This window comes from Pseudorca crassidens, chromosome 2 (genome assembly GCF_039906515.1).
Source record: "Pseudorca crassidens isolate mPseCra1 chromosome 2, mPseCra1.hap1, whole genome shotgun sequence".
In the NCBI taxonomy this organism is placed as follows: domain Eukaryota; kingdom Metazoa; phylum Chordata; class Mammalia; order Artiodactyla; family Delphinidae; genus Pseudorca; species Pseudorca crassidens.
Window position 1 is genome coordinate 122,921,309 of NC_090297.1, and position 20,319 is coordinate 122,941,627.

The following is a 20,319-nucleotide window of genomic DNA, read 5'->3' on the forward strand; positions in this document are numbered from 1 at the left end:
CTGAGATCAGAGACTGGAGAACTACGGGCCTTGGAGTCGAGTTCCGGACTGCAGCGCCACTTTAGGATTTGCGCGAATCATTTACTCTTTTTTCAGCTATAAAACGGGGCTGATAAAAGTTATTTTTTACTGTTACCAGCTGCCCCCTGGGGTGTTATGAGTGGAAGAGCTGGGGTGCATCTTCCCAATGTGCTGAGACCCTTGCCGACGGGCTGCCCACCCCCGACACTCACGGTCGCGTGACGTCCGCAACCTCAGCCTTGCCAGTCTCCCGGCAGCAGCAGCAGTAGACGATGACGCCGATGACGATGAGTGCCGCGGCCACGCCCCCCGCGATGCCCGCGTACAGGGCCACATTCATGGAGGCTGAGAGAAACAGAGCCGCACGTCCTGAACCCCAACCCCAGTCCCCAGCGCGAGCCCCCAGCACGAGCCGAGGCTCCGGGTGGTGAGCACGCCGGGGATGAGGAACCACAGCAGCAGGCGTCTGGGAGGCGGGAGGTGGTCCCTCCCAGGCTCTGAGCGGCCCCAGTCATCCTCCCAGCCCAGGTGGCCGCGCTGCCTGCTTCTGGTAGCATTCCATGAAAGTCACAGCCTCGTGGGAATGTGACCAGACAAGGGGGACACTCTTCAGGATGGAAGCGTTGACAAGGACAGATGGCCAACAGATTTGGAGCCAACAGGCTCCAAAAAAGTCCTCGGGTGTCAGTCATGCCAGCTCCTACTCTAGTTCATCCCCAAGATCATCAGGGTATCCCACCCTGAAAGGATGGGGTTCTGACTCTGTGGCAGCCCAGTCTGGGCACTTCCCCCTTGCCCCCTGAGCGACCCCAAGGGCAGGCAGGACCGAGCAGGTCTCCAGAAGCCAGCCTAAGGCACTATTTCCAAAGAACCCAGGGAACTGGACTGGCCTCTAGATGAGGGGAGCCTGGGACAGGATCATCTGGCCGTCACCTCAGCCACCCTGCCAATGGGAGACCCCCAAAGAGGCTGCCCAGTTCACCTCCATGTTGGTCCCTGTCAGCTGACTCTGGACTACCAGCCTGTCACCTCTGGCATTCGTCCTCCCTTCCCCCCCAGACTGCTCTTACGAGGTCTGACAGCCACAGTGATGTTGCAGGACTCCATCCCTACATCATTGCTGGAGGTGCAGATGTAGTAGCCCGACATTTCTGTGGAGATGTTCTTCAGAGAGAAGATCTGTCCTGTGACTGAGAAGGGAGAAGAGTCAGGCTGAGGAGACGGGCCACCAGAGTAGAGCGAAACGGCTAGGGAAATCCTAGGCAGATACAAGCACCGCCACTGAACGTGTCCAAGCCTCATCTGTAATATGGAGAAAATATCTACCTCTAGGGCTGCAGGAAGATTAAACCAGGCAGGCTGCACAATTCTAAAGTGCTTAGAATTCAGGCAGGCACCCTGGGTTTGAAGCCTGGTTCTGCCACTTATTGACTTTGGGCAAGGAACTTAGCTTCATTGAACCTGTTTCTTTATGTATAAATAAAATAATAATAGTGCCTGCCTCACAGAGTAATTGTGAACATAAAATGAAGTACTAACAAATACAAACCCACAACCAAATGGCTGATGTATAGTAAGTCTTCAGGAAACGTAATATACATTATACATTGCGTGGAATTGCTTTCTAATTAGACCATATAATTATAACCACTTTCATAATCTTCAGAAATAGAATTCCTTAGCTTGGACTCATGTGAAGGAAGACTTTAGAACTTCAAGAACTCTGACCTCTGGATTTCTCTGCCATGAGTGGTGTGTGTGAGTGTATGTGGTATTTGTATGGGTGTGTGTGTGTGTGTGGGGGTGTGTGTGGGGGGGTGTGTGGGTGGTGAGGCAGGGAGGAGGCAGCCTGCCGGTCTAGACTCTTCCTCTTCCTCTTCCACCACTTAATTAAGCCATTTAACTTCTGTGAGTCATAGCTGCCTCATCTGGAAGTGGGAGGGAAAGCACCTGATTCTCCTGAATTCAGGGCAATGGTCCAGACGCCCTCATGCGAAACCTTCCTGCTAAATCTATGATCCCATGGATTTCTCCACCTTGAAATGGAGAGCTTTATGCTTAGACAAATTTTTATGTCCTGTCCTCAAAGATGCTCTGTCATAACTGCTGTTTGGAGAGAAGAGTTAGAGACCTTTGTCCTCTAATTTGCTGCAGAGCCTGCCTACCCCACTATCAACAGGTGGTTACACTTCATCCAGAGGAGATGTTCTAAACTGAAAATAGGATCCAGCCACTGCCCTGTTCAGACATTTCAGAGGCAGCCCATCGTCTTCAATAACAAGTCCAGGCTTCTTAATATGGATGTGACATTACAGATCTGGCCCTGGAAATCACTCCAGCTTAACCTCTTGCCAGTTCGCCTGGTGTCCAATCCTTTCCCTGCCCAATTCCACTCTGTTGCAAGATTGTATCTCGGTGTGGATTTTTCTTGTCTGGATGTGCTTCCTCAAATACAATGTCCTCTGATTCTTCCAACAATCTTGTATGGTAGATGGAACAAATATTTCTATCTCCAATATCATAGTGGTAACTGGAGGCTTAGAAAAGTCAAGTGACTTGCCCAAGGTCACAAAATTAAGAAATGACAAAACAGTAACAAAAATTCCATTTTAGGTCTAGAACTCCCTGGAGAAGTTGACAATTTACTTTAAAAAAAATTATAGAAGAGAGAACAGAGAGGGTGATAAGGAGAAGAGCATTCCAGGACCTTCCAGATCATAGATGAGTAAGTGCCCTGTTGTGGTCGCCAAAAGCACACCACAGAAGAGGACGTGGATCCAGGTGTCCTGCAGCACCACCTGCAGGAACAGGCTGTGTGATTTTAAAGGCTAGCATCGTACAGAAACACATCATTTATTTTCAAGATGAGGGCTCCCTAACCAAGAAACTTTGTGAACAAAATTCCATATTTGATGGGGTGACAAACAAACCTATCTTAACACTGCTGAGCCTGTGGAACTGCCAAGTACAGACTCACATTTTATGGGAATTGGTCTGAGAAGGCACACCCAAAGGTGTGCTTATCCACATATCCACATCTATAGTATGAACGAAATTGGGCTTCTGGTTGGAGACAAGATGGCAGAGTAGACGGATTTGAGCTCAACTTCTCTCACAAAAACACCAAAATCACAACTAATTTCTGAATAACCATCAACAAAAAAGACTGGAACTTACCAAAAAAGATATTCTACAACCAGAGGCAAAGAAGAAGCCACAACAAGATGAGATTCTCCCACAGGAGTGAGTTCTGAGCCCCACATCATGCTTCCCAGCCTGGGGGTCTGGCATCAGGAGGAGTAGGCCCCAGAGCACTTGGCTTTGAAGGCCAGTGGGGTTTGATTGCAGGAACTCCATAGGACTGGGGGAGATAGAAATGCCACTCTTGGAGGGTGTGCACAGGTCTCGTGTGAACTGGGACCCAGGGAAAAAGCAGTGATTTCATAGAAGCCTGGACCAGACATACCTGCTGGTCTTGATGGGGGGGGGGGCGTCTCCTGGGAAGGTGGGGGTGGAACTGGCTCACTGTGGGGACAAGCACTGGTGGCAGAGGTACTGGGGAGTACTCATTGGTATGAGCTCTCCTGGAGGTCGCCATTTTGCCACCTAGACCCAGCCCCACCCAACAGCATGTAGGCTCCAGTGCTGGGACACCTCAGACCAAACAACCAACAGGGCAGGCACACAGCTCCACCCATCAGCACACAGGCTTCCTAAAAATCTTCCTGAGCCCACAGCAACCTCTAAACACACCCCTTGACACAGCCTTGCTCACCAGAGGGACAAGACACAGTTCCACTCACCAGTGGGCAGGAACCAGTCCCTCCCACCAGGAAGCCTGAACAAACCTCTAGAACATCCTCACCCACCAGTGGGCAGACACTGGAAGCAAAAAGAACTACAACAACGCAGCCTAGGGAATGGAAATGGCAAAGGAATATGTTTCAGATGAAGGAACAAGATAAAACCCCAGAAGAACAACTAAGTAAAGTAGAAATAGGAGGTCTACCTGAAAAAGAACTTTGAATAATGAGAGTGAAGACAATCCAAGATCTCAGAAAAAGAATGGAGGCACAGACCAAGAAGATACAAGAAATGATTAACAAAGAGCTAGAAGATATACAGAACAAACAAACAGACATGAATAATGCAATAACTGAAATGAAAAATACACTAGAAGGGATTAATAATAGAATAATTGAGGCAGAGAACAGATAAGTGAGCTGGAAGACAGAATGGTGGAAATCTCTGCCATGGAACAGAATAAAGAAAAAAGAATGAAAAGAAATGAGGACAGTTTAAGAGACCTCTGGGACAACATTAGAAACACCAACATTTGCATTAGAGGGGTCCCAGAAGGAGAAGAGAGAGAGAAAGGGCCATAAAAACTATTTGAAGAGATAATAGCTGAAAACTACCCTAAAATGGGAAAGGAAACAGTTAACCAAGTCCAGGAAGTGCAGAGAGTCCCATACAGGATAAACCCAAGAAGGAACATGTCAAGACACATATTAATCAAACTGACAAAAATTATAGACAAAGAGAAAATACTAAAAGCAACAAGGGAAGAGCAACAGGTAACATACAAGGGAATCTCCATAAGGTTTTCAGCTGATTTTTTAGCCAAAATTCCGCAGGCCAGAAGGGAGTGGCATAATATATTTAAAGTGATGAAAAGGGAACACCTACAAACTAGAATACTCTACCCAGCAAGGCTCTTGTTCAGATTTGACAGAGAAATCAAAAGCCTTGCAGACAAGCAAAAGCTAAGAGAATTCAGCACCACCAAACCAGGTTTACAACAAAGCTAAAGGAACTTCTCTGGGCAGAAAAGAAAAGACCATAACTAGAAACAAGAAAATTACAAATGGAAAAACTCACCAGTAAAGGTAAACATAGATTAAAGGCAGGAAATCATCCATACACAAATATGATATCAAAATCACTAATCATGAGAAGAGAAGAGTACAAATGCAGGATATTGGAAATACATTTGAAATCAAAAGACCAGCAACTTAAAACAATCTTGTATATGTATAGTCTGCTATATCAAAACCTCATGATAGGGACTTCCCTGGTGGTCCAGTGGTTGGGACTTTGCCTTCCAATGCAGGGGGTGTGGGTTTGGTCCCTAGTGGGAGAACTGGGATCGCACATGCCTCACGGCCAAAAGGCTAAGGCATAGAATAGACACAGTGTTGTGACATATTCAATGAAGGCTTTAGAAATGGTCCACATCAAAAAACAAAAAAAACTTTAAAAATAACCTCCTGATAACTGCAAACTGAAAATCTACAATAGATACACACACAAAAAAGAAAAAGGAATCCAAACAGAACACTAAAGTGAGTTATCAAATCACAAGAGAAGTGAACAAAAGACTAAGGAGGAAGAAAAGACCTACAAAAACAAATCCAAAACAATTAACAAAATGGCAATGAGAACATAATATCAATAAATACCTTAAACATATATGGATTAAATGCTCCAAGCAAAAGACATAGACTGGCTGAATGGATATAAAAACAAGACCCGTATATATGCTGTCTACAAAAGACACACTTCAGATCTAGAGACACATACAGACTGAAAGTGAGGGGATGGAAAAAGATATTCCATGCAAATGGAAATCAAAAGAGAGCTGGAGTAGCAATACTCATATCAGACGACATAGACTTTAAAATAAAGACTGTTACAAGGGACAAAGGACACTACATAATGATCAAGGGATCAATCCAAGAAGGAGCTATAACAATTGTAAATATATATCCACCCAACATAGGAGCACCTCAATACATAAGGCAAATGTTAACAGCCATAAAAGGAGAAATCAACAGTAACACAATAATAGTAGGGAACTTTAACATCATACTTACATCAATGGACAGATCATCCAGACAGAAAATCAATAACGAGACACAGGCCTCAAATGTCACATTAGACCAGATAGGCTTAATTGATATTTATAGATCATTCCATCCAAAAGCAACAGAATACACCTTCTTCTCAAGTGCACATGGAACATTCTCCAGGATAGATCACATGCTGGGCCACAAAGACAGCCTCAGTAAATTTAAGAAAATTAAAATCATATTAAGTATCTTTTCTGACCACAACACTACGAGATTAGAAATCAACTATAAGAAAAAAACTGTAAAGAACAAAAACACATGGAGGCTAAACAATATGCTACTAAACAGCCAATGGATCACTGAGGAAATCAAAAATACCTAGAGACAAGTGAAAATGAAAACATGATGTTTCAAAACCTATGGGACACAGCGAAACCAGTTCTAAGAGAGAAGTTTATAGCAATACAATCTTACCTCAGGAAACAAGAAAAATCTCAGATAAACCACCTAACCTTACACCTAAAACAACTAGAGAAAGAAGAATGAAAAAAACCTAAACTTAGTAGAAGGAAATAAATCATAACGATTAGAGCAGAAATAAATGAAATAGAGATGAAGAAAACAATAGAAAAGAACAGTGAAACTAAAAGCTGGTTCTTTGAAAATATAAAAAAAAATGATAAACCTTTAGCCAGACTCATCAAGAAAAAAAAAGGAGAGGGCTCAAATCAATAAAATTAGAAATGAAAAAGAAGTAACAACTGACACTGCAGAAATACAAAGGATCATGAGAAATTACTACAAGCAGCTATATGCCAATAAAATGGACAACCTAGAAGAAATGGACAACCTGGAAGAAATGGACAAATTCTTAGAAAAGCACAACCTCCCAAGACTGAACCAGGAAGAAATAGAAAATATGAACAGACCAATCACAAGACTGAAATTGAAACTATGATTAAAACACTCTCAACAAACAAAATTCCAGTACCAGAGGGCTTCACAGGTGAATTCTATCAAACATTTAGAGAAGAGTTAACACCTATCCTTCTGAAACTCTTCCAAAAAATGGCAGAGGAAGGAATATTCCCAAACTCATTCTATGAGGCCACCATCACCCTGATACCAAAACCAGTCAAAGATACCACAGAAAAAGAAAATTACAGGCCAATATCACTGATAATCATAGGTGCAAAAATCCTCAAGAAAATACTAGCAAACCAAATCCAATAATACATTAAAAGGATCATACACCATGATCAAGTGAGATTTATCCCAGGGATGCAAGGATTTTTCAGTATCCACAAATCAGTCAGTGTGATACACCACATTGACAAATTGAAAAATAAAAACTATATGATCATCCCGATAGATGCAGAAAAAGCTTTTGACAAAATTCAACACCAATTTACAATAAAAACTCCAGAAAGTGGGCATAGAGGAAACATACCTCAACATAATAAAGACCATATATAATAAACCCACAGCTGACATCATACTCAATGGTGAAAACCTGAAATCATTTCCTCTAAGATGAAGAACAAGACAAGGATGTCTGCTCTTGCCACTTTTATTCAACATAGTTTTGGAAGCCACGGTAATCAGAGAAGAAAAGGAATCCAAATCGGAAAAGAAGAAGTAAAGCTGTCACTGTTTGCAGATGACATGATACTATACATAGAGAATCCCAAAGATGCTATCAGAAAACTACTAGAGCTAATCAATGAATTTGGTAAAGTAGCAGGATACAAAATTAATGCACAGAAATCTCTGGCATTCCTATACACTAATGATGAAAAATCTGAAAATGAAATTAAGGAAACACTCCCATTTACCATGGCAACAAAAAGAATAAAATATCTAAGAATAAACCTACCTAAGGAGACAAAAGACCTGTATGCAGAAAATAATAAGACACTGATGAAAGAAATTAAAGATGATACAAATAGATGGAGAGATATACCATGTTCCTGGATTGGAAGAATCAACATTGTGAAAATGAGTCTACTACCGAAAGCAATCTACAGATTCAATGCAATCTCTATCAAACTACCACTGGCATTTTTCACAGAACTAGAACAAAAAATTTCACAATTTGTATGGAAACACAAAAGACCCCAAATAGCCAAAGGAATCCTGAGAACGAAAAACGGAGCTGGAGGAATCAGGCTCCCTGAATTCAGACTATACTACAAAGCTACAGTAATCAAGAGAGTATGGTACTGGCACAAAAACAGAAATATAGATCAATAGAACAGGATAGAAAACCCAGAGATAAACCCACGCACATACAGACACCTTATCTTTGATGAAGGAGGCAAGAATATACAGTGGAGAAAAGACAGCCTCTTCAATAAGTGGTGCTGGGAAAACTGGACAGGTACATGTAAAAGTATGAGATTAGAACACTCCCTAACACCATACACAAAAATAAGCTCAAAATGGATTAAAGATCTAAATGTAAGGCCAGAAATTATCAAACTCTTAGAGGAAAACATAGGCAGAACACTCTATGACATAAATCACAGCAAGATCCTTTTTGACCCACCTCCCAGAGAAATGGAAATAAAAACAAAAATAGACAAATGGGACCTCATGAAACTTCAAAGCTTTTGCACAGTAAAGGAAGCCATCAACAAGACCAAAAGACAACCCTCAGAATGGGAGAAAATATTTGCAAATGAAGCAACTGACAAAGGATTAATCTCCAAAATATACAAGCAGCTCATGCAGCTCAATAACACCAAAGAAGCAAACAACCCAATCCAAAAATGGGCAGAAGACCTAAATAGACATTTCTACAAAGAAGATATACAGATTGCCCACAAACACATGAAAGAATGCTCAACATCATTAATCATTAGAGAAATGCAAATCAAAACTACAATGAGGGCTTCCCTGGTGGCGCAGTGGTTGAGAGCCCACCTGCCGATGCAGGGGACATGGGTTCATGCCCCGGTCCAGGAAGATCCCACATGCCGCGGAGCAGCTGGGCCCGTGAGCCATGGCCCCTGAGCCTGTGCGTCTGGAGCCTGTGCTCCTCAGTGGGAGAGCTCACAGCAGTGAGAGGCCCGCGTACCGCAAAAAAAAAAAAAAAAAAAAAAGCATTGTTTACATAATTCAAAGAGTCATCAGTCATGTACCACAATGTTCATTGCAGCTCTATTTACAATAGCCAGTACACAGAAGCAACCTAAGTGTCCATTGACAGATGAATGGATAAAGATGTGGCATATATATACAATGGAATATTACTCAGCCATAAAAAGAAACGAAATTGAGTTATTTGTAGTGAGGTGGATGTACCTACAGAGTGAAGTAAGTCAGAAAGAGAAAGACAAATACCGTATGCTAACACATATATATGGAATCTAAGAAAAAAAAAAAGGTCTTGAAGAACCTAGGGGTAAGACAGGAATAAAGACACAGACCTACTAGAGAATGGACTTGAGGATATGGGGGGGGGAGGGTAAGCTGTGACAAAGTGCGAGAGTGGCATGGACATATATACACTACCAAACATAAAATAGATAGCTAGTGGGAAGCAGTCGCATATCACAGGGAGATCAGCTCCGTCGTTTGTGACCACCTAGAGGGGTGGGATAGGGAGGGTGGGAGGGAGGGAGATGCAAGAGGGAAGAGATATGGGAACATATGTATATGTATAACTGATTCACTTTGTTATAAAGCAGAAAACTAACACACCATTGTAAAGCAATTATACCCCAAAAAAGATGTTTAAAAAAAAAAAAAAAAAGCCCATTGAACAAGAGCAGAGGCCAGAGCGGGAGGCCATGAAGAGGCGGGCTCAACAAGAACGTGAGAATGCTGCCAAATACACCTCTTTGGGGAAACTGCAATTTTTCATTGAGACGGAAAAAGAAATGGAAATTGCTGACTACTCTGGATATGTAAAGTAAGAGCTGCTAGGATTGTTGGTGCCACCTTGGGGACCAGCTGTTCTTCCATATATAGATAAGATATATAAATTTCTCTATTTATTTTGATATATTTTAAAACAATAAAACTGAATAAATAAGTGTAATGGAATTAATAGATGAGTAATAAACCTTTTGAATTTTGAGATGCTGCTAAAAAAGAAAGAAAGAAAATCCTAAAGATGCTACCAGAAAATTACTAGAGCTCATCAATGAATTCAGTAAAGTTACAGGATACAAAATTAACACAGAGGAATCTCTTGCATTCCTATACACTAACAATGAAAGACCCAAAAGAGAAATTAAGGAACAGTACCATTTACCATTGCATCAAAAAGAATAAAATACCTAGGAATAAACCTACCTCAGGAGGCAAAAGACCTGCATTCTGAAAACAATAAGACACTGTTGAAAAAATTGAAGATGACACAAACAGATGGAAAGATATACCATGTTCCTGGGCTGGAAGAATCAATATTGTCAAAATAACTATACTCCCCAAGGCAATCTACAGATTCAACGTAAAGCCTATCAAATTACCAATAACATTTTTTGCAGATCTAGAACAAAAATCTTAAAGTTTGTATGGAAACACAAAAGACCCCAAATAGCCAAAGCAATCCTCAGAATGAAAAACAGAGCTGGAGGAATCAGGCTCCCTGACTTTAGACTACAAAGCTACAGTAATCAAAATAGTATGGTACTGGCACAAAGACAGACTTTTAGATCGATGGAACAGGACACAACGCCCAGAAATAAACCCACTCATCTATGGTCAATTAATCTATGACAAAGGAGGCAAGAACATACAATGGAGAAAAGACAATCTCTTCAATAAGTGGTTCTGGAAAAACTGGACAGCCACATGTAAAAGAATGAAATCATAACATTCTCTAACACCATACACAAAAATAAACTCAGGATGGATTAAAGACCTCAATGTAAGACTGGACACTATAAAACTCTTAGAGGAAAATATAGGCAGAACTGTGTTCGACATAAATCACAGAAATATTTTTTTGGATCCACCTCCTAGAGTAATGAAAATAAAACCAAAAATAAACAAATGGGACCTAATTAAACTTAAAAGATTTTGCACAGCAAAGAGAACCATAAACAAAATGAAGAGACAACCCACAGAGTGGGAGAAAATATTTGCAAAAGAAGCAGCCGATGTATTAATCTCCAAAATATACAAACAGCTCATGCAGCTCTATGTAAAAAAACAAACAACCCAATCAAAAAAATTGGCAGAAGATCTAAATAGACATTTCTCCAAAGAAGACATACAGATGGCCAAAAAGCACATGAAAAGATGCTCCATGTCACTAATTATCAAAGAAATGCAAATCATAGCTACAATGAGGTATCACCTCACTCCAGTCAGAATGGCCATCATCAAAAAATCTACAAACCATAAATGCTGGAGAGGGTGTGGAGAAAATGGAACCCTCCTACACTGTTTGTGGGAATGTAAATTGGTACAGCTACTAGGGAGAACAGTAATGGAGGTTCCTTAAAAACCTGAAAATAGAGCTACCATATGATCCAGCAATACCACTCCTGGGCATATATCTGAAGAAAAACATACTTTGAGAAGTTACATGCACCCCAGTGTCCATTGCAGCACTATTTACAACAGCCAATACATGGAAGCAACCTAAATGTCCATCAACAGATGAATGGATAAAGAAGATGTAGTACATTACATATATACAATGGAATATTACTCAGCCATAAAAAAGAATGAAATAATGCCATTTGTAGTAACATGGATGAACCTAGAGATTATCATACTAGGTGAAGTAAGTCAGACAAAGACAAATAGTATGTGATATCACTTATAAGTGGAACCTAAAAAAATGATACAAATGAACGTATTTACAAAACAGAAACAGACTCACAGACAGAAAAACTTATGGTTACCAAAGGGGAAAAGTTGGGGTGGGGGAGGGATAAATTTGGAGTTTGGGATTAACATATACACACTACTATACATAAAAATGATAATCAACAAGGACCTACTGTATAGAACAGGGAACTCTACTCAATATTCTATAATAACCTAAATGGGAAAAGAATCTGAAAAAGAATAGATATATGTATATGTAAAACTGAATCACTTTGCTGTACACCTGAAACTAACACAATATTGTAAAACAACTATAATAGAAAATAAAAATTTTTTAAAAGGAAAGAAAAAAATTATAAAAGTACTGGATGCTCATTACAAGAATTTATACATGTATTACATTACACTCATTACAAAAATATATACATATTATACAAGAATTTATGACATAAAACTATTACTTCAATTCAGTCCAATGTTTATATGCTCATCACATCAGCTCAAAACAAGATGATGAGGGTCCCTGTCCTCTTGGCGTTTCCAGTATGTAAGACAAGACAGACATGAAACAATGGTGATTACAGGGTGTTTTATAGAGTTCAAAATGGAAGTGCAATTTGATCTTAATCTCACTTGAAGGGTCAGGGAAAGCCTCTATGAAGAGCAGAGAATAAAATAAAAATCATCTGTAATATCACCTGCTGTAAATAACAGCACTTTGATTTGAAGTTATTTTCTTCCAATCTTCTTCACATACACTTTCTTCAGATTCTTCCCTTGAAACCCAGCATGCTATTCTCTGGATACTCATTTTCTATAAAATGCTACCCTTTCTATCCTAGAATTCCATACCTTGGTGCATTTTCTGGAATACTGCTTACATGTGATGTTAATATATGTTACTGAGAAAGTGGTCTACGACCAAAGCAAGTTTAGAAATCATTGAGTTAGAGCTTCCGATGTGCTAACGAGCACTGGGCATCTCCAACAGGGGGTTTCGATATTAATGGTCTCATTTTCTAAACCAATTGGATTTTTGTATTTTTAAGAGGCATCTTGAAGGAACACAAGAGCATTCTGGGAAATGCTCTATGACCCTGGGCAATGTTTCAGGGGTGTATAGCTCTTATCAGAGTCCCACTATTTTAGCACGTGAAACTCAGTCTATGTGTTAAATGTACACAGCACACTGCAGACAGATAGAAGGCAGAAGACCTCAGACTCCTCCAGGACCTTCCCAATTATCAGAGCCCAGCTTGGAGCTCCTGGCCTTGTTTAAGATGTGGGAACATGTGGCATCCTAGGCCAGAGTCAGCACTATCCTGCCCCAGTTTCTCAAAACGAACAATGGACATTATAAGCTACTTTTGGATTAACCAGTGCACACACATGGCCACAAGACCTGCTTTGATTCTGATCTGGGGCTCTCAAGCCCCTTTTCTTTTTGGAAAGGACCCAATAGTTCCTGAAATCTTGCTACAATGAATGTTTCCGCTGCAGTGGCGACACCTTGTGGTCAAGAAGGGAAATGCACAGGACAATAGGGCTCCCACATTCCTTCTGCTCCAGCTGGGGAGAGGTTTACCTCCAGAGAAGCCCTGGTCTGCCAGAGACACTGATGTCAAATTGACAAGATTTAACTTTCCTGCCCCCCACCCTCCTTTCTTGACATCCAGATTACTACTCCTTCAGTACATGAATCTCAGCTGACTGGGACAGTTCAGAGCTATCACATATGTGATCTCCTCTTACTCTTTTCGTAGCCTTTCGGGAAGGCAGTATAATGATAGTCCCAGGATTTCACATGAAGATATTAAGCATCAGAGAGGTTGTGAGTGACTTAAGCTACAAAGTGGAGAATTCGGGACTCAAATCCTTGTGTGCTGATTCCAGATTCCCTGTTCTTTTTTCTGCTGGCTTGCCTCCACTGATCCAAGTCAAAGGAAGCAATCTCTAATGCTGAGAATTCTGTCTTTAGATGTAGGAGGGTTGAGGAACTCTGCTCCCCAAATTGCCCACTGTGGACTTTTAAAATGTCTTAAAGGTCAGAAAGGGGTTTGGACTGACCCACAGAAGAAGAAGACACAACAGACGCTCTAGGGCCCCGTGAGGTAGGCGGAGCCAAAGGCTTTGAGAACCACTCCCACCTCACAGCACCAACCAGATGCAAGCTTGTGTTGTTATTACCATTAACCATGCTTTTCTGGGTCACTCCCAGGTCCCAGTTCTGACTCTGAGTAAATCTTATCTAGAGGCAAGATAAATCTTTTCCAAAGTAACTAAGTGCATCTCCCTTTAACCTACTTTCATGCCCTCAGGTTTCTCCTCTTTTGGATCACTGAAAAACTAAGCTTTGGTTTCTAACAAGCAGAGGAGTCTTTCCTGATGGAGGCAGGAGAGCTGTGAGTTGGGTGCCCGTTTCCTACAGGGCAGAGGCCAGCCTCCCTAGCCTGATGCACAGGCCCTGCGCGATCTCTCATCGCCGCTTTTCTTACGGCGGTACCTCCCATCCTTTCCACATGTGTGGTTCCTGTGCTGTTCTCCAAGCTTGGCCTACTCATCCTTGAGGACCCAGTCCAGATAACAGCTAATAATTCTACCAGGCCCTGGTCTCAGCACTTTATACATACTTTTATTTAATCTTCACAACATCTCTATGAAGTAAATACTAGTTTCATGCCCTTTTTATAGATGTACAAATGAAGGCACGGAGAGGCTAAGTAACTTGCCAAGGTCACACAGCTAACAAGTGGCAGGGCCAGGATTCAAGCCCACGCCGTGCTCCTAACCAACATGATCTCCTGCCAGCTCAAGGGCCCCCACCTTGAAGAAACCTTCTTTGACCCCTTTATGCATATTCTGGGTTCCAGCACCACTGGATACAAACTATTGCAGCATTTACCACCTTGTAACCCTCAGCTTTGGGCTCACCTGTACACACTTTGCTGGAAGGTCAGACCAACCACTGTCCATGGCTGACCTTCTGCGACCATTGCTGGAGTCCCTGGGCTGTTCACAGGCCAGAGGAGAGCTGCCACATGGTTTTGACACATTCAATAAAACTTGCCAACCAGAAATATGTAAACAAAACCAGAAGCTTGTCGAAATCCACAATATATCTTCTATTTTACATTGAATAGAGTGGGTTCTACTAATTCCTTTTTTACTTTTAAGAAGTTCTTGTTTTGCTCCCAAACAAATGAACAGTAGAGTGGGGAAGTTCACCCTGGTTTGACCGGAGCCCCTGTCTGTGCATTCACCCGGCAAGGCTCGCTCTCCTGTCCCATCTCCTCAGAACCGTTGTCTACATCCACTGCTCTGCCTCCCACTTCCTTTCCACCCACACTGGACAGAAAGTCCTCCCAGAAGTTAATCCAATGGGACCTTCCAGGCCTTGTCTTTCTTGATCTTCAGGAGCGGTGAGTGCAGCTGGCCAGGCAGCCAGTGTGCACAGGGGCCCAGGGATTCCACCGGGGCTTTCCCACATCACTTGGCTCTAAGATAATGACAGTGGGATGTTTATACAGCTCTTTTTTTTCCCCTTTCTTTTTCTTTTTTTTTTCAGTTTGTTTCCTGACCAAAAGGTCAAATACCAAGCTGCCCTGTACAAAACCGGTCCCCTGACAACCATAGAAGAACCTACCATTTCCTTCCCTGAGAATGTGGGACCCTTAACGCACACCTGGTCCTGTAGTTGGGTGAGTTTGGGGGATGGGGATCCCCAGGGGAGTCTGAGATGGACCTGCCTGGGTAGGGGATGGGAATAGGAAATTCCCCACCCTTAGGTGGAGTCATAGAATTAGACTTGAGGCCTTATATGTATACTTTAGGACATAATCATAATCAACACTAAAATCCTACCTAGCGCTTTTGCACCGACTGGTTATTGATACTTGCTTACTCAAGAGAATTCAGTTATGGGGAATAAAGAAAACAAGTTAACATTTACTACGTTATTATTTCTCAAAACAACCTATGAGGCAGGTGCTATTAAGAGAAAATGCTGCTTAGAGAGATGGTCCAAGATATTGCAGTGCCAAATGCAGGGTGGGGGAAAGGGGCAGCCTTCGGGGTTGGGGGGGTGGGCTGGCCTTCCTTGCTGACCCCGTTACCTGGTGCGACTGGACGCTCCTGGTGCAGGACGTCATAACTTTTCCAGCTGTACTGAGGGGCTGGGGAGCCCTCCTTGGATTGGCAGGTCAGCTGGATGTTGCTCCCAATCACAGTCTCTCCCTCGATGCTGCAGTCTGGCTTGGAGGGTGGCACTGTGTAGGGGAGGGGCCAAAGAGAAGCCATGAATTAGTTGGCGCTTGGTGATAGCCACCCCCCCACCCCAAACACACACACAAACGAAATACTGCCTTGTTTGTTCACAGGCAGAGAAATGTGGAGACCATTCTTAGCTCACAGGCCATATCAAACAGTCTGAAGCCTGGATTTGGCTGTAGTTTGCCTATCCTTGGTTTCAACGAAAGCCTCTCTCTCTGAAGCCCTTCAATGCTAACTTCTTAGGAATGTTACCTTCACTTAAGCATTACCGTCTTGCCGTGCTTTGCTGGTAAAATGCAATTGCCACAAGTGACTGGGTGATAGGAGAGACCCCTGGTGGCAGCAGGGTTACGTGCGGGGTGGAGAATGAGGGTTGAGGGGATGGAGGGGCCGGAAGGAACAGACACAAGAAAAGGAAAGCCCACAGAAAGAAGGTTACGGTACTGCCCTGGTGGCGCAGTGGTTAAGAATCCACCTGCCAATGCAGGGAACTCAGGTTCAAGCCCTGGTCCGGGAAGATCCCACATGCCACGGAGCAACTAAGCCCATGCACCACAACTACTGAGCCTGCGCCCTAGAGACTGTGAGCCACAACTACTGAAGCCCACGCGCCTGGAGCCTGGGCTCCACAACAAGAGAAGACACCTCAATGAGAAGCCCATGCTCCCCAACGAAGAGTAGCCCCCACTCACCGCAACTAGAGAAAGCCTACGTACAGCAACGAAGACCCAACGCAGCCAAAAATCATAAACAAATAAAATAAAATTTATTAACAAAAAAGAAAGAAAGAAAGAAAGAAGGTTACCAAAACCAACTGACGACCCTCAACTCACAAGCCTAACCTGATCTCCCAGAATTCCTGAAGACCTTAAGCCAGGGTCTTTCACTCAGCACTGTTAGTTAACATACTGTTGTGTAGAGTGGTTTGTTCTACAAAACCTATCAGGCACCTACAGTATGCCTGTCATTGCTGGGCGTGGGGATGACATAGTGAGTGAGTTTTCATGTTCAAGGAGTCCAGTGGGGGCAATAGACAAGTAATCAAACAAGGACCAGGCAGGAGGCAAGGATGCTGAGACAGGACAGGCACAACAAGGGACACTGACCCAATCACAAAGCCAATAGTAGACGTGACTGGCGGAGGGGGGCGGGCAGAGAAAGAGAGGGGAGGGCACTCCAGGCAAAGGGAGCAGCCTGTGCAAAGAAGCATCGAGTATGCCTGGGACTTCAGGTCGTGTCCTTGAGGGTGGGAAGAGGACGACACCCGGTAGAGAGGACTATTACTGGAATTCCCCAGTGGCAGGCTTGTCCCCTCTGCTTCTTTCTTTATGTGCCCCCTTGGATGGCTTGCTTGCCCCAGTAAATAGCGCTGCCCTTTCTACAATCTAGACTGCACAGGTGCATGGTCACTGGGCATGGCGGGTGAATTCCAATCTCTGTTTGGCCCAGAGTTGCCAGGAGAAGCCACCCAGGACACATCTCTCCCCTCTAGCGCCACAGCCCATGAGATTTCCTCTCTGACACTGGTGGTGGTGGCTGGGTGTGCCCCACGTCTCCTGCTATCTTAGTGAGGGCCAGCCAGGCATGGGGTGAGCATGGGGCAAATCAGAGGCATTTCCTACTGCCACCCCCAATCGGACAGTCCCTAAACCTAAAAGGCCCCAGGTTCAAGGACAGGACTCAGGTATCCAGGCCCAGACCCACAGGACTGAAGCAGCCTGGGAAGGGAGAGGCTGCTACCCGCAGGCCACTCTCACAAGCTGCCCTCCCGTCCTCCCTGCTGACCCAGCAAGCAGGCACCTGGTGGACAGAGAAAGTGAGCATCACTTCCGAGGAGACCCGAACCAGGTCAGGGTTGCTAAGTCAAGCTTTATCTCTTGAGCTCTCCAGAGGGACAGGAATATCCCTCCCCACCGATCAAAACCGTCACCTTTGTTTCCAGGTACGCCTTTACCAGGAAGCTAAGCCTTGATTCCACAAAAAGAGAGCCGGCCACAAATGTAATACCACCTTCAAAGTCTCACATTGGCTCAGAGTCATGCTCAATGCGCATGCCTGGTAGCCAAGCCTTTCCACGACCAGGTTTCTTTGTAATACAAGCAAAAAGGAGAGAGAAGGGACTGGAGCAAATGAGCACCCAGAGAAACACAGAAAACCATGCTGAACATATCCGAAGACTAGCTTTCTTTTTTTAATGCCAACAGCTGCCATTTGCCAGTAGGCAGTGGTTTTTTTGTTTTGTTTTGTTTTTAATATTTATTTATTTATTTGGCTGCACGGGGTCTCAGTTGCGGCGTGCTAGTTGCCGGCATGCAAACTTGGTTGTGGCCTGTGGGATCTAGTTCCCTGACCAGGGATCAAACCCTGGCCCTCTGCATCGGGAGCACGGAGTCTTAGCCACTGGACCACCAGGGAAGTCCCAAGACTAGCTTTCTTATACCACCATTTGCTGAGGAAAAATTATCAAAAGCAAACCCTTAATCCACTCCCAGGCAGCAGTAGAGATAATGGCAAACAAGGACCAACCATCCCCTAAGAGACCCACCTTATGGAGGAACGTATCAGGGTCCTTTCCCAGGGCCCTTAACCTCGGCCCCCAAACTGCCTTCCCGACTCACCTCATCCTAGGCACCCCCAGCCCTCGCTCAGTTCAGACCCCTCCCTGAAGCTCCCCTTCTCAGTCCCCACCGTCAAGAACAGCTAGGACCTTGAATCAGACAGATCTAGTTCAGACTGCCCTTCTACCCGCTGCGGGGGGGTGTGAGACCCGCGGGGACTCTTGTGGGTCTCGGATTCTCAGTTGGTGCGTCCCATCTCCCAAAACCGAATGCAGATACCACCTGAATACTTATAGAGGGCGGAGTGAAGGGAGGGATCGGGGACCCTGTGGGTTCCCAGGCCTCTCCAAAGCCTGCGACTCCCGTCGCAGACGTCAGGGGGCGCCAGAGGCCGGGGAGACGACCTATCCTGCCCGGCGGCGCCAGGTCCCCGGTACCCGGGCCAGGTGGTTTCCCCGCGGTGACCAAGAGGGCGCGCGCCCCGCCTCGGTCCGGAAGCTCCGTGTTCGCGCCAGTTTACTGTGAGGTCACGCAGCACGAGTGGGTGGACCCACATAATTAAAGCCCTTCTCCCTAAAGTTAGCCCAGCAGCAAAGCCATTCGGAAAGAAAACTTAAAAAAAAAAGGATTTTTACTGGGTTTCTTAACATATAATACCAAATTATCTTTTTTTTAAAGCAAAACATTCTTTTCACCGAGTTGCATAATTTCAGATTAAATTTGTAGCCTTTGCCCTTCGAGTTAACTAATTCCTCTCTTAAAATGCAGCTGGCCCTGAGAGGGGAGGGGAAATCGGGATATTCGCACCTGAGTGGGTTCCCGCTGCCTTCCCCGAAACTAGCTTGCTGCCAGAAGAAAGTAGGAGCTATTTAAGGGAAGCCAGAAAGAGACAGAATTAGCCCGAGAAGGACCAGGTGGGTCAAAGTGAGGGACTCAGCTGCGGGTGAATCAGGGCAAGGGGAGGGATGGGAGTGGGGTGGGTGACGGGACAGTGCAGAATACAGAAGAGAAACAGGAGAAAATTGCTCATTTTCTTGGCTGGGTAGTATCTCCCCCAGGAGCTAATGCAAATAAAATTAACCGCTATGCACGCAAAACGGTTTGATGCAACATTAATTACAATAGCTTAAATTGGAAACAGCCTGAGTGTCCGGTCCAGGGACAGAGGGACTCTGCGTCCGCTTGCTGGAGTGGCATGAAGCTTAAAGAACAGTAAGTGCTAAGATAGCAAGAAGTGTTAGGTGATGTGGAATGAAAAGAGAAAAGTGCCAGTCGTTAAGCTACAAATTCAGTTACGTACATAAATAAGCATGTGGATAGGATCTGGAAGAAAACATGGAGAAATATAAAACCCAGTGATATAGGTGAATGTCTTTCTTTTCTTGTTTCTTCTTCTTTTTTTAAATTAGTTTTTTAAAGGGGCAAGGGATCACCAAACACAGCTATTTGTTTATTTGTGTTTGGACTAAGGTGGTTGTAGCCAGGGAATAAGAACAGGACAGCAGAGCAGAAACAGGCTTCTTTCTAACAACCTTCTGTGCATTAGATATTTTGACATAAGGAGCCCTCCACAAATAGGTAGAATCCCCTGATTCAATGGAGCCGGTAGAAAAACACATCATGGCACTCCACCTAGTCTGGGGCAACTAAAACACAGCTGTAAAAATGCTATAAGATGATAAAATGTGGTGGTGTCAGCCTTGTCCATGAGATTAGGGGAGGATGTTCCCAAAGCTCTAAGAGCATCAGAGCTCCCCATGAAAACCCTGAAATAAACATCCATGCACTCACAGGGTGGCAGGGCTTCAGTGTCCCAGACCCTATGCTGA

At 43.9% G+C, this 20,319-nt stretch overlaps 1 protein-coding gene across 1 annotated transcript in view; it reads right to left on the reverse strand.

Moving 5' to 3' along the window:
- The window catches only part of GPA33 (glycoprotein A33), a 38,306-nt gene that overhangs the window by 1,914 nt on the left and 16,073 nt on the right, over positions 1 to 20,319 (reverse strand). The window contains exons 4-6 of the mRNA XM_067710830.1: positions 15,776 to 15,928; positions 1,092 to 1,211; positions 234 to 366 (exon numbers count right to left, since the gene is read on the reverse strand). Of these exons, the coding sequence (XP_067566931.1) occupies positions 234 to 366; positions 1,092 to 1,211; positions 15,776 to 15,928 (406 nt within the window). The remainder of the gene's footprint in view (positions 1 to 233; positions 367 to 1,091; positions 1,212 to 15,775; positions 15,929 to 20,319) is intronic.